The 12,889-nt window shown below is 43.0% G+C and overlaps 1 protein-coding gene across 1 annotated transcript; it reads right to left on the bottom strand.

The window, feature by feature from the left end:
• Nucleotides 1-2,779: 2,779 nt before the first annotated feature.
• On the bottom strand, nucleotides 2,780-9,833 carry angptl4 (angiopoietin-like 4). Its single transcript, XM_030073917.1, has 7 exons — nucleotides 9,184-9,833; nucleotides 7,999-8,109; nucleotides 7,784-7,874; nucleotides 4,646-4,759; nucleotides 4,343-4,438; nucleotides 3,761-4,045; nucleotides 2,780-3,646 (listed from the first exon to the last, which is right to left on the bottom strand). The coding sequence occupies exons 1-7, from the start codon at nucleotides 9,718-9,720 to the stop codon at nucleotides 3,462-3,464; spliced, it is 1,419 nt and encodes a 472-aa protein (XP_029929777.1). The 5' UTR covers nucleotides 9,721-9,833; the 3' UTR covers nucleotides 2,780-3,461.
• Nucleotides 9,834-12,889: the final 3,056 nt, after the last annotated feature.

Below are 12,889 nucleotides of genomic sequence, written 5' to 3'. Positions count from 1 at the left end.
AATATATCCCCCTTGCCCTATTCTTCACATCGTAGCTGCACCTGCCCAACCCGCCGCTGCTGCCACACTGAGGGCTTTTAAGCTCTCCAAAGCCTTGCACAAGTACAGCTGTGGCTGCTTAATAGCGGATGCTCAATTGTCAGTCCTTTCGCCCCTTTCCCTTGGGGGGGAAAAGCACTGTTGCCATAGTAACGATTGATAACCCCATCTAACATTTATATGGGTGTCACTGTAAAGGTGATTGATGCCTAACCTTGATCTTGTAAAGCTAAAGACATTCTGCTGCCTTTATTCACTACCAGCAGCACAGAATAGCAGCCTGCTCTTCAGCCCCAGTGTCAGCCATGTTCAACACCTGTGATTGCAGCACTGAGGGTTAATTTCATAGATATGAAGGCTGACGTGGGAGAAAGGACTGTGGACAATGTGCAAAAAACACTTTTTTTTCTGAAACTGCTGATGGCCACGATTGTCTATAGTATTCTTAGTATTTGCACAAATTTAACACGAGCTTTAGTAAGCAACCCAGTTGTTTTGCTTTTCCCTAAAATCTATTCTTAATAAGAGATTGCCATCCACAAGTGATATCACCTTTTGCGGAGGTAAAAAAAATAGTGTGAATAAAAGCACAGACTTTAATTGGTTTGTATGAAAACACTGTGTGGAGAGGTTAATCAAGAACACACCTCTTCAGATCAGAGGTGGATCCTGAAACAGTTCCCGGTGCTGGCAGGATCACCAAGGATGTTCCTTTCTGTCCTTTTCAGTTTTCCAAAGTGACACTGAGAAAGCACATTAACGGTAAGCCTGGCAAGCAAGCAGCCAGTGTTGTGGTGAAGAATTAAAGCTGACACCCCAAAGCTACTGGAGTTTGCTTCCGGTTAGTATAACTAAGCTGCTAAGTTCCTTAAGGTTAAGATACAAGAGATCTGACACGTGTGGCTTTGAAATGATGTAGCAGCTATACATTACAGGCCTCTGGTTGGTCTCAAAAACAAGTTTTTGCACTCCAATAAAGAAGTGAGAATAGCTGGAGGCAAATTCTTATATCCAGCAGATGGATAATCACCAAAAATGAATGTTCTGTCGTAAGTGAACAAGTCATCTATTTCTACTTTGATTTTAATAAGAATTGAAAGCTGATATAGAAATGCTGTCACTGAACTCACTTGGAAATGGTTCAAAACTAAACCCAATTATACCCAAACCATTTCCTGTGTCAGTCATGCTGAAATAAACCCTCAAAGGAACTAAAAATATGCGACTTGCAAGTCTAGACAGCCTTATTTGAGCTCTACTAATAATTATTTTGTGGTTTCATGTGATATTCAAACAGTTCCTTGGTCTGTGTGGAGTTAAAGAATTATTTGAAACTGGAATGTCTGATTTGGTTTTACTACAGAAACCGTTCACACATTTGACCAGGAATATTTAGCTACTGGCAATGCCAAGCAAGCATTTTCACATATCTGGCAAAATCACATTTATTTGATTTACATCAGAAAATAAAATGTTGATTTAAGGTGATCTAAAGACATAGTTACTAGTATTAAATGATTCCATGTTAAGGCCGCCACTTGGGAAAACCAGGACAAAGAAGGAATCTGTTCTAAAAAGTTCTATCATTCGGCTCTTGATGTATGGGTCGCTGTGTGATCTTGCAAATGTAAGCGCGGCCCAGGAATTCCTGTCACCTGCCAACTGAGAGGCTGCATGCCCAGATCTGCTGAACCCCCAACCTGCCATGCGTAAGATGTAGGATGCAGATTAAAGCATGGAGGCTTTGTCGCTCTATCAGTTTAGCTGGCATGCGATGGGCTGAAATTCACACTAACTGTGCTTAAGTAGAATTATTTATTTTAAATCAGTTTTGAATGAAGTCATGAAGATGTAGCTTTTGCCATCACAGGATTAAATCAGTTCACTTCCTCTTAACAAGCCTTTTGCATATAGCCTTATCTAAATATTTTGTCTGTCATTGCGTTACGATTGTGTTGGTATTTTTTTCTGTTTTTGATTTCACTTTTCAGGTGAGTTTGAGTTTCATGTTGGAATCTCCTGGATGCTCTCTTGATGGAGTGCTAGATAATTCACAGACATGAGGCATTGTTAGTTTAAATCAAGTTTATTGGCTCATCATGGCCAAATATATGTCATATTCTCTTTAAAAAACAGTTTTAGGTCTGGAAAACATGAAATAGACAATATAAATTACAAACAAGCAGCACCAGAAATATATTTATATTTATATATATATAGGTTGATTCTTTACAGCATTTAAATAAAGACAGTGAACATCTACAACAACAAACTCACAAAAACACTGATATCACAACAGACCAGTTACAGTAAAAGTTCTGGAAAGACAAGAGGACAATCCTTCATACACTTATGTACAAAAAAAAATTTCTTGTGTTTTAAAGGTAGTCAATGTGACTTAAAATTTTAAAAAATCTCCACTGGAAAACAAAAATCAGTGAAGTATATGCTTACTTTGAATCTAAATTGCGGGCAAAGAAATACTTTGTACAAAGGCTGGAATGGTTTTCAGTGCCTCACAGAGAAATGATAATGCCGACAAGGACCCACTTTCCAGCATCACACAAAACACAGTTTCTTAAGTGGCACTGTAAACCGAGTTAGGTTTACAGCGATTTATATTTTACACAATGCTTTTGGATACCACAGTAATGCCATTATGATCATGTGGAAAATGACTCTTTGTTTAGATTAAGTCACGATTTGGTCCGCACCATTGGGGTTGAGAGGCTCATTTAAATTGACCTGCCTGTCACTCGTAAATGCATCCTGGTCACAAAAAAATGGCAGTTTTTACGCTGTTTTTTTTTTTTTTTTAAGCTGACAGTGCTGTTTACTTGGTAGAAAAGTCCCATTCAATCTCAACAACATCTCACATACACAGTAAGACACTACACATCTGGCGATGAGTCTCAACTTGTCAGAAATGCTTTGTGGCTTGCAACACCGTGTGCAGGCCGCGACTCGCTCTGTGATACTCTGACTTGAGCTTTACTTTTACAGACCTCGGGCCAACAGAGGGAATCAACAGAGCGGTGTTGTGCCATTTACTGCCTTGGTGCAAGAGATAAATAATTTTCCACTGCTCCTGTTACATCAAGTCTACTAAATGCCCCTGGCTGTTTTGTTGCCTTGGTCTCTTTTTCCATCTTTTGGCTATAGCTAAAGAGAAAAGCCTGCTTGGCTGAGCAGTGGAAACATGGAACCCATTTAGGTACAAATTGTTTTCACCTCTTTTTTTCCAGGGCCTTGGCTCTGTTGTGAAGTCTTTCTTGCTGGGACACAACCACACAGAGAGGGGAGGGAAATCAAACACCTCTGCTAATTGCCCCGACACCAAGAAGAGAAAAGGTCCAAAATTTTTTGCTCTTTTTCTTTACTTTTCTTCCTATCGCTCTCTCTGTCTGTCTCTTTTCTCTCTTTTATGACTTGCTCTCAATCTCAGCAGGCGCAATCATCATGACGGTGGTCTTCAGAGGGTAGTAGCGGCCCCGCCAAGTCTTCCAGAAGACACCCTGTTTCCTCTGGTGCCGCTGTTTAGGAGGGGGGCTTTGGAAGTATCGTCCGTTCAGGTTGGAGCGCCCACAGTTACTGAACCACCAGCCACCTGAGGGGAAAGAGAGAGAAACTTTTATTATGAACTGGTCTGACTTTGAGCTCTTTCATGGTTTGGCATCAGCTCAGTAGTGAATACCTCTTCAGAAGCTGGTTAACAACTTACCAGAGAGGTGTTTGGCGCAGTTGGTATCATTTTTCTGGTCGTTGTCTTGGTCACGGGTGGAGAAGGGCAGGCCGGCAGTGGCGTCAGCTGCCAGGGAACTCTCCAGGTTGCTGATGGTGCCAGTTTCCTGAATGTGGAGAGAGTACTTGGTTTCCTCTCCGCCCAGATGGAAGGGGAGGTGGATGGACTCAGAGTCATCCCTCCAATCGGAGAACTGGATCTTGAGGATGTAGTCACCATCTTTGGACACCGAATGGATCTTTTCCAAACCCAGCCAGAACTCCCCTAAGGAAGGAAAGAGAAGAAGAGGGAAAGGGTGAAAAAGCGACTCAGTGCTGAGAAAGTGACTACTGTTATTCTACTGACATCTCTTTGCCACCAGGGATTTACCCTATGAGGATCTAAGCTAATCAGTGCTAAGATGCTTTTGGAAGCCAGTCCCTGGTCTTTGATGAAGTGGTTGCAGGAGGAAGTGATGCTGTGCAAACTAATCCCTCACTGGCCAGACTAGCTAACTCCTGTCCAGTCCAATACCGGAGCGTTTGAGAAAGACTGAAAAAGACTGAAAGAGTATGTATTTACCACTAAGGCTGCCAAAGCCCTTCTGGTAGGCCTGCCACAGCTGGTCAAAGTCTACTGAGCCATCCTGGCGCCTCTGGATGACTGTCCAACCGCCATCTGGGGAGAAAGAAAGCAAAAAAAATTAGTCTTGTCCACGTCAATTCCATTTCACTCCTGCTACATAGGGGTGTATATTTAAATCGAACCATCTAGGGGATCTTCATATACAGTTTGGAGATTTTGGACTTAGAGTCTTAAGCCCACACTGAATAAAAACACAAAGGGCACCACGCTGATGACGTAGAGACGTTTTGCTCCACTCACCAGCTGTCATTTCACAGAAGACTTCAAAGGGCTGAGAGTTTAGTGGCTGGATGGTGTAGACTCCACTGGTTGTCTCTCCTCTCAGGAACAGCTCGTGGCAGTCTGATGCCATCTCTGGAAGGGAAACAAAGGACAAAATACAACGCAGTTAACACAAACAGTTCCTTCAGACAGCTTTTATCACAATGAGTCAATACAACTCAAGGCCCTGCAACAGAAACAGTATGTTCACCTTTCCCCTACATAGATGGCCATCCTAATTATAAATGACACATTTAACATTTATGGTCTTGTCCAATAGGAAAACAAAAGATTTTTTCTCTCTTCATCTTTACTCCATTGAACTTTATACTGCTGGTGGGCTTGTAAAATTGAGGGTAAAAGTCCATGGCCTCACTGCCAAGTGCCAACCATTTGTTTTTAACGGAAGGAAATTACACACCAGTGTGAGGATGTTGACATGACATTGTTTTCTGCCTCTGTTGTCATTAAAACACAATTTTAGCTATAGATGGTTGCTGTTTTCAGGCATTTTTTAAGACAAGTATTACAAAAGGCATCTCTCTACATTCCTACATGAATCTAAATAAATTATTTTGTTTTCCTCTCCCCAACACCTCATAAATAGGTCATTCACATCATGGGATCCTATCAGCTACAGGCTTTGGCTTTGCCTCTCCGTACTGTGAAAGCAGAGTGTTTGCAAATAAAAGACTGTCATTCCCAGTGAGATTATCAGTAAGTCTGGAGATAAAAATGTGTACATGTGAGGGTCTCTGGCCTAGCCAGAACAAAGGAGAGACAGAGAGAGAGAGTGAGAACTCATTTCTCCGTAATAAACATGACCTTTCTCCCAGTTCCCATGCAGACGTTCCTCTTTTCGACCACTTGCCTTCCTTGGCTATTGATTACACGTGGCTACCTTCTCCTCATACCCCCACTCCCTCCGGCCCAGACCCCCCTCTCCAACCTGTCACACCTCCCTCACGTGCCCAGCAGCCAGTCAGTGACGTAGGAATGCATGGCCAGTGCATGCACAGGGAGTGCTTGGAGTGTGGTGAGGGGAACACAGGCTGTTAGTGTAAGGGACATTGGAGAAGGGGAGCAAAATAGAGCAGTACCCTCTGGGGTCAATAGGAGCTGCCAGGCGCCTGATGAGGCACAAGACTAATAGATCCCTTATGATAATCCTTTTTAAAATGGAAGACAACAACAACACAAACCCCAAAAGCCCTGCTAATCAAAGCTATTTAATTTCCCCACACCTAACAAAAAAACATTGTTGTTCATCCTCTTAATTAAATAGGGAACACATCTCATTCTTAATCATTTAGTTTTGATTGATTTGTCTGTGCTGCATGTATGCCTGGTTGTTGTTTCCCAGTGGAGGCCTGCCAGCTGACCGCAGAACCACAATACCTCATTTGTGTTGACTGACCCCTCCTCTAGAGGCATGAACTCTGGTGGATAGTTTGGCTGTAGTCTGCCTCAGGGTAAAGGGTTCTCCTGAACTTTGGCACACTTCTTATTCATTACATTGAGAAAGAGGGGGATGGAGGTGAGGGTGTGTGTGTGTGTGTGTGTGTGGAGGGATGGGGGAGGAGAGGGTGATTGAAGAGGAGGAGGAGGGATGTCTGACTCCCTGACAGATCTAGGGGAAAGGTTGTGCATTCTTAAAGGATGTTCAAGAGTTTGTTTTACGTGAAAAGTGGGAGGTCTGACAACAGGGAGGAGCCTGGTATCTTCAAAACAGCAGAAAGGATATCTGTACAAAGTTCACCGACAAAATTAGACCACCTTTTCAGTTTTTTTCCTCCAGGTTTTTTTTTTTTCAGTCTGCTGGAGTAGGCTCAAGGAACGTAATTCGAGGAACATTGCATACTAGATTTGTGCAAAGCCTCCCCCCCCCCCCCCCCCCCCCCCCTCCCCTCCACCTTCCTTGGTTCCCTCCTCTCTCCCCACCACAGAAATGATCAGTGAGTAATCCCTTTGTGCTGGGGCTCGACGTGACCCTGACTTAACACCATCCAAGACCGGCGAACTTTCCCCCAGTTGGAGGCTTGCCCGGGAAACTTGTTTCTTTTTCGGCATTCCTCAAATCCTGCTGATGTCAGAACGCTGCCATCACAAGTCTTATTGTGATTTGTGCTGGCCGACTGAACTCAACGTGTTCCCTTGGCGAGGTTCACCTTTCACCTACTTGTCCTCTATGGCCATCAGAAACACAGGGAAGAACTAGAATCTATTGTTTCTGCCAATATCCACACCTGCCCACTCAATTATCGGATCAAATAAATCATACTAAAACTGTGATCTACTCATTCAACAAGTATAGCTTCATTTACTCACATTTCTCTGACTGGCTTTTAACGCAGACCTCCCCTGCTCCTCTCACATCACCCCCTCATCCTCTTTGAAGACACTACACTGAGTCTGAAATGTGGTGAGCCAGGAACCTCTGTCTCAACTCTTCCCTAGTTGGTCTCTTTCAGGTCAATACAGCACGGATGAAAGCAGGCATTATGATTACTGGGCCAGTCATGGTTCACTTCAATTGGGTGCAGCAGCTGCCTGGCAGGGCTGTGGGCTGAGGGCATCATTTACTGCCTGTTGCAATTAATGTATGCCGCAGAATGCCTTGACTAAACGCAGCCTTGTTTGGACTGTGACAAACTTGATTTCCATCTCTGACCTCTCCAGTCCTACTTTTTTGAGACTTTCTCAGTGTGTCACAGACTTCTCTGCAACTAAAATAGATATTTGTTTATTTTTTTATATTATATTTTAAGATAAGCAGGGATTTCTGCATTTTCAAAGAGCATATTCCTCAAGTTAACTCACTTCTATTTAATAGGCTAAAAAGTAACTTAATAACTCTACCATGTAGGCTATATTATGAATTTGTGCCGCGTAAACTGAATATCCCTATCAATAACTGCTAACTATTCGCAACCATTCTGGAGCCACACCAAGCTGGGAAATGTGTTTCAAGATGGGCAAGCTTCTTGATTTTAATTGCTATTGATTTAAGCTGCCTTACCAGGCAGATGGCAGGCGACATTTGGCGTCACATTTTATCTAGGCGTCTTAAGTCAGTGTAATCAAGGAGGATTTTGGACGCATCTTGGCTTTACTCACCGGCGGGAGAGTCGCGCTGCTCCGCTCCAGTTTGCGCTGCACGGTCGGCCTTGCTGCTCCTGACGACTGGCCTCTCTTTTGTTTGCTGAATCTGGAAAAATTACCAGTCACAAACGAAATGAGTTAAAATAAAAGATAACAGAAACCTTGGAAAGCAACTAACATCAAAAAGCTTGCACAAGAGCGTGATGTTTGTTTGCAAATTAATAAATTACCTGACTTTGCAGGGTCCTGATGCGCACATTCTGCTTGTCAAGTTTCTCTTGCTGGAGTCGGATCCGCTCCATCAGGTCGTCAATGCGCCTGTTCTGAGCCTCCAGCATCAGCTGAAAGAAAAAACACAAAGGTGCACCCTTCTTTAGCATTTTTCATCTTAACTTTATTCCATGCCAACCCCGGGCGCATTAGTGGCTGTAAAATACAGATTCTCTAATGTTTACTCAAAGAACGGGCAAATTATTATTACATATATATTTTCCCCCTTTTTGGGACTTCTACATTGGCTTTGCAGTGCAGTACAGGGCATGTGGCCCCCAATCGTATATGAATACATTCCAGCCCTCAATAGCAGGCGTTTGTTCTTTCCAACCGTCTGTGGCTTGGTTACATAACCCACCAACAGCGCGGGATTTTCCATCCCACTATAAAGGCTTTTAAATTTACATCAACACTTGCTTGTAAATGGTTAGCTGCAAAGCAAACAAAATCCCTTAAGCCTCTTCAACTGTGTCACACTCCCGTGTATGCTATTCTCAGTGTTGTGAAATATCATTTCTGTCAAAAATGATTCACACATTAGTACAACAGACCCCTTTGTCTGGCGACGTTTAGTGTTTCCCTGCACGTAGCTACAGCACGCTCTTCCTCATTGCAATGCACGCTCGTTAACCGGCAAACCCCCACCTACCCACCCGCTGCTTGCCCTCTATGCATGTCTATTGAGTCCGCTTGAGCAAGTAGAAATACACCCAGCACACAAGCCAACTGTCCTTGTCTGTCAAAAGAGATTCTTGCTTTCCCTCTAGTTGTTGTGTGGGAGTAAAGACACACTGGCACACTTCCAGATGCCTTCACTCCCACCTGGAGACTCACTTGTACTCTCTCCTGCAATGTAAAATACATTTCGTTCTCGCAGAGCACCACTTTAAATCACTGAACACATTGGTAGGTGATGTTGTCCACACAATGCAAATAGACTACTTTATGCAAAAAGCCTAAAAGCATTATACTGTGGTGATGTAGGAGTGTGTTGAATACTGTGGAAATCCTCTATGGACAAAACAGAAGAAATATTCTTCTGTTGGTCTTGCTGTGGTCCCTAACCAAAACATGAACATGCTTCTGCCTTCCTAAACAAATTATCAACACTATCACAGACAGAGTCTCTCCTCCATTCTCACCTGGATGATGCGAGCATCACTGTAGTTCCTGGTGGCCACATTGCCAGCATTCATGTCAGGCAGCACCCCATCTCCCTGCAGCATGCTGTCCACCTTCTCCTCCAGCTGGCTCACCCTCTCGCTCACCAAGCTCCCCTCCTGCTGCATCTCCTCCACCTTCTCCCTCAGCTCGGCGGTGATGTTGAGCAGCTGTCCCTCTCTGTGCTCCAGTCCCTGGACCCGAACTTTCAGGGCCTCCCCCTCTGTTCTCAGCCTCTGGGTCTCCTTTCCCAGCTCTGTCACTGTGCCATTGAAGACCTTCAGTTTGGTGGAAATGTCCCTCATCTGAACTTTGGTTTTGTCCACGTGCTCCTTCAGCCCCTGGCCCAGCTGCAGCAGCCCATGGGCGATCACGTTCACGTCGTCCCACGCTGCGTACTGAACACGCTTCTCTTTACTGGCACCACTGGAGGATGAGCCCCCTTTCCTCTCGAAAGGGAAGCCCGTGGCCATGAGCACCACCAAGCAGAGAGTCACACTGGCCAGTGTTGCCTTCATTGCTGCTGTTTAGATGAAGTGTTGAGGGCCTGCTTAAAAAGGTGTGTATTGTTGTTGCACAAGTGTGCAGGGATCTGCCCTGTTGTCTTGAATTGGTTTGAGAGCTGAAGCTCCTAGCTGAATGGGCACAGCACTGCAGTTATATAGTTTCACAGCCCTCAACTCTAACCGGCAAGCTGCTTGCCATTGGCCAGCTGAGGAGAGGGAGGAGTGGAGTCACTCTCAGGTTTCTGTCCCTCCTCCACCTCTGTTAACTCTTTACTTCAGAAGCATAGGGGACATGATGTAACAGGAGGGACAGTTTCCATCACTGCACAATTGGAGATAGAGAGGCTGAAAATGATCTCTAGGAAGTGGATGTATTTTAACAGCTGTTATCTCCAGATGTAAGATAAATGTAAAACCTTTGTTACTCATATGAAATGAAGTGTCAATGAATGAACACACTCCTCAGTGACTATAATCATTCTCAACTCTTTCATTCTTTCCTTCTGTCTTCCTTCAAGTGTGATTTATGTGATTCTTATCACTTTAACAGTTCTGAATAAGTTTGCAAGTTCAGTTATCATTTATGGGATATCCTGAATTCTTCTAATGATAATGCTATCATAAGCCTGTTTCAAGTAGAGAACATGCCTATGGTTTGAAACAATGATGTAGTGACACACGTCTGAATCTCAGTGAATTCAACACAAAAGATATGACAATTGGATAAAAGAATAGCACTAATTTGCTTGCAACTTTGATTAAAAAAATAAGGGTAAGTATTTTTTGGAAGTACGATATTGTCTTTAAATCAAACTCTCTCTCTAGAAAGCCTAAACGTACAAAACAAGATCCCTGGCAATCAGCAGACCAATGCAAGATATGTTCTACACAAATCCCAACTCTTTATACATAATAGACTTTAGGATTCTTCTTTCAGGTCATCATTTCAGGCAGCTGTGAACCAAAATGATTTAAATATGAAATGTACACATATGAATTTTATCATGATATCTTTTATGCATATTTTAATGATGTATTGGATTGTATAGTTTTCCCGGTGGGTCAATGAAGTCTTGAACTATCGGAGATAGTTTTACATATGAATAGTTTGATCTAGAGAGCTATGATAAAGGCAATGCCATTCAAAAAAAGAAAGCTGAGTTTCTCCTTTTCCCATGGCCTAGGGGTTAGGCAAAAAACTATATTGATCTGTACAATAAAAAGAAACCTAAGTCAAATTTTATACATTATAAAATGCTAAAACTTAAAGTGACATAGCTGTAAAAACTATTAATATTGATTACGACAAGAGAATTACTTAAATGACTAATTACTCTTAATTAATATCCACAACAAGCAGCCACAATAATCCCTAGTAACATTAACAATATAAAACAGTGACATTATATTCCACTTAATAAAGTGAAGCACTTATGTCATTCAGTTGATCCAGATAGATAAGATCATTAATTAAAAGAGACAAAAGGCTATCGAAGAAACAGTCTGGCGGGCTTTGAGGAAAGCTGTGGCTGAATGAAGTCACTGGCACCGTGGTACACGTCAGGAGGGGAACATGCGGGTGATTTGGCCTGAGGTGCTCCTCCGTAAAGATCTGCTGCACGGAGGCTGGAGGACTGTGAGAATTAGGGGAAAGTTCACAGCACAGAAAATGCCCATGTCACAGGCCTATGGCAAGTCTTTAGGCCCAGCTTCTTAACACCCTCTGCTGGGGAGGTCGCAGGCGATACATGATCCAGGGCCAGACCACAAAAGAGAGAGAAAGGAGCTGGTTAACCCTTTCCTGTCTGCGGTGGAGGTGAAGTAGGTGAAAGGTAACTGGGAGACTGCCAGCAATACTGAGAGGGGAAACTCAGTGCAGTGGGATTACGGAGCTCTCACGTATGTGTCTGGAATGTAACAAACATGCATTATTTCAGTCAAAGCCTCGGCCAAGAGGGGTTTCCACAAAGACGGCCAAAGACTGCTGTGTTTCCACTAAAAATAGGCTTTTCTCAGTCAATCTACAGTGGTTTCCCTTTAAATAAGAGCCAAGAGGTCACCACACACAGATTTGTTTTTGTTTGTGTAAGAAGTGTGTTGGTGATGCAAGTAGTTTCAGTTTCTTAATTGCTGCAGGATTTTCATAAGTTTCATAATAATATGAGATGCATTATGTCAAATACACACGCCCAGTCTCCTGTCAGACAGTTAAGAACATCATGGGTTAGAAACTAATTTGGGAACCACCTCTAATCAGTTGCTTATAAAATAGTTCATTTCTCAGGACAGGATGATTTATATTTTTCAGATAATGCCTGATAGCTTTTCGGATACTGGATACTGTATGTGCCAGTGCTTTGGAGTGAAACCCTTCTTATACTTTAATTTGCTCACAAATTAAGCAGTATCTGTAGCAGGAACATGATGTCCTAACTAGTCAGCTGTTGGGAATCCTATTTCTCTTGTAGCGCCAACTGATGTTGACTCAGACAAAACCGAGGTTGAATTCCATGGAAACGGACGGAGCATGCGAGGCTCCTTCTTGCATTCTTCTGGCACATTTTAGAGCTTGGCAGTGACGCGAGTGAGTCGTGGGAGCCAGGGCGGCCTGATACTGGAGTGTCAGAGAAGCACCTCATCCCTCTCCTGCCCTCATTTTCGGCTTCATCTGGGAGAGATCTGCTGACATCTGCACCACCGCAAATGTACAGCTAATTTATTTCATCTGTAAAGGAACATATGGATTCCTGTGATTTGGGCAAAAAAAAAAAGTCCACACACTGTTTCAATTAAATCAAGAGAAGTTGGATTTCCAGCCGCGGAAGCTTGTGAGATACTGTACACAGGCATGCACTGGAGTTGAGAAAATATTTGCAAGATTTTTGTCTGATTCTTGTGTTGACATTATAATTATGTGTGTACTGAGTTGTCAGCGACTACAGTTGTCACATGTCATTGGGTCTAGTCATACAGTTACGAGAATACTTTATGCAACCTGCTTACTGTCCTGGAAATCTATGGGTGTTGTTTCAGGATTGTAATTATGGTGCACTGAGATAAAATAAAAGGATGAGTCATGTTCGTCTCCATCGTGATTTGAAAACATAATTACATAGTGATTCAGGAATTTAACAACATATTGTCATAAATATTTTTTTAAACCCTTGTGTTATTATCTTGC

This window comes from Myripristis murdjan, chromosome 17 (assembly GCF_902150065.1).
Source record: "Myripristis murdjan chromosome 17, fMyrMur1.1, whole genome shotgun sequence".
NCBI classification, from domain to species: domain Eukaryota; kingdom Metazoa; phylum Chordata; class Actinopteri; order Holocentriformes; family Holocentridae; genus Myripristis; species Myripristis murdjan.
Note: the sequence above shows the minus strand (reverse complement) of the source record. Positions and strands in the feature narration are given on the sequence as shown.

What these genes read in the sequence shown, in the direction of transcription:
- angptl4 (XM_030073917.1), bottom strand. Translation starts at nt 9,720, where the DNA reads ATGAAGGCAACACTGGCCAGTGTGACTCTCTGCTTGGTGGTGCTCATG. An exon ending in GCAGCGCGACTCTCCCGCCG is followed by an intron (nt 4,760 to 7,783) that starts GTGAGTAAAGCC and finishes TTTCCCTTCCAG; the next exon opens with AGATGGCATCAGACTGCCAC. An exon ending in GGGCTTTGGCAGCCTTAGTG is followed by an intron (nt 4,046 to 4,342) that starts GTAAATACATAC and finishes TTCCTTCCTTAG; the next exon opens with GGGAGTTCTGGCTGGGTTTG.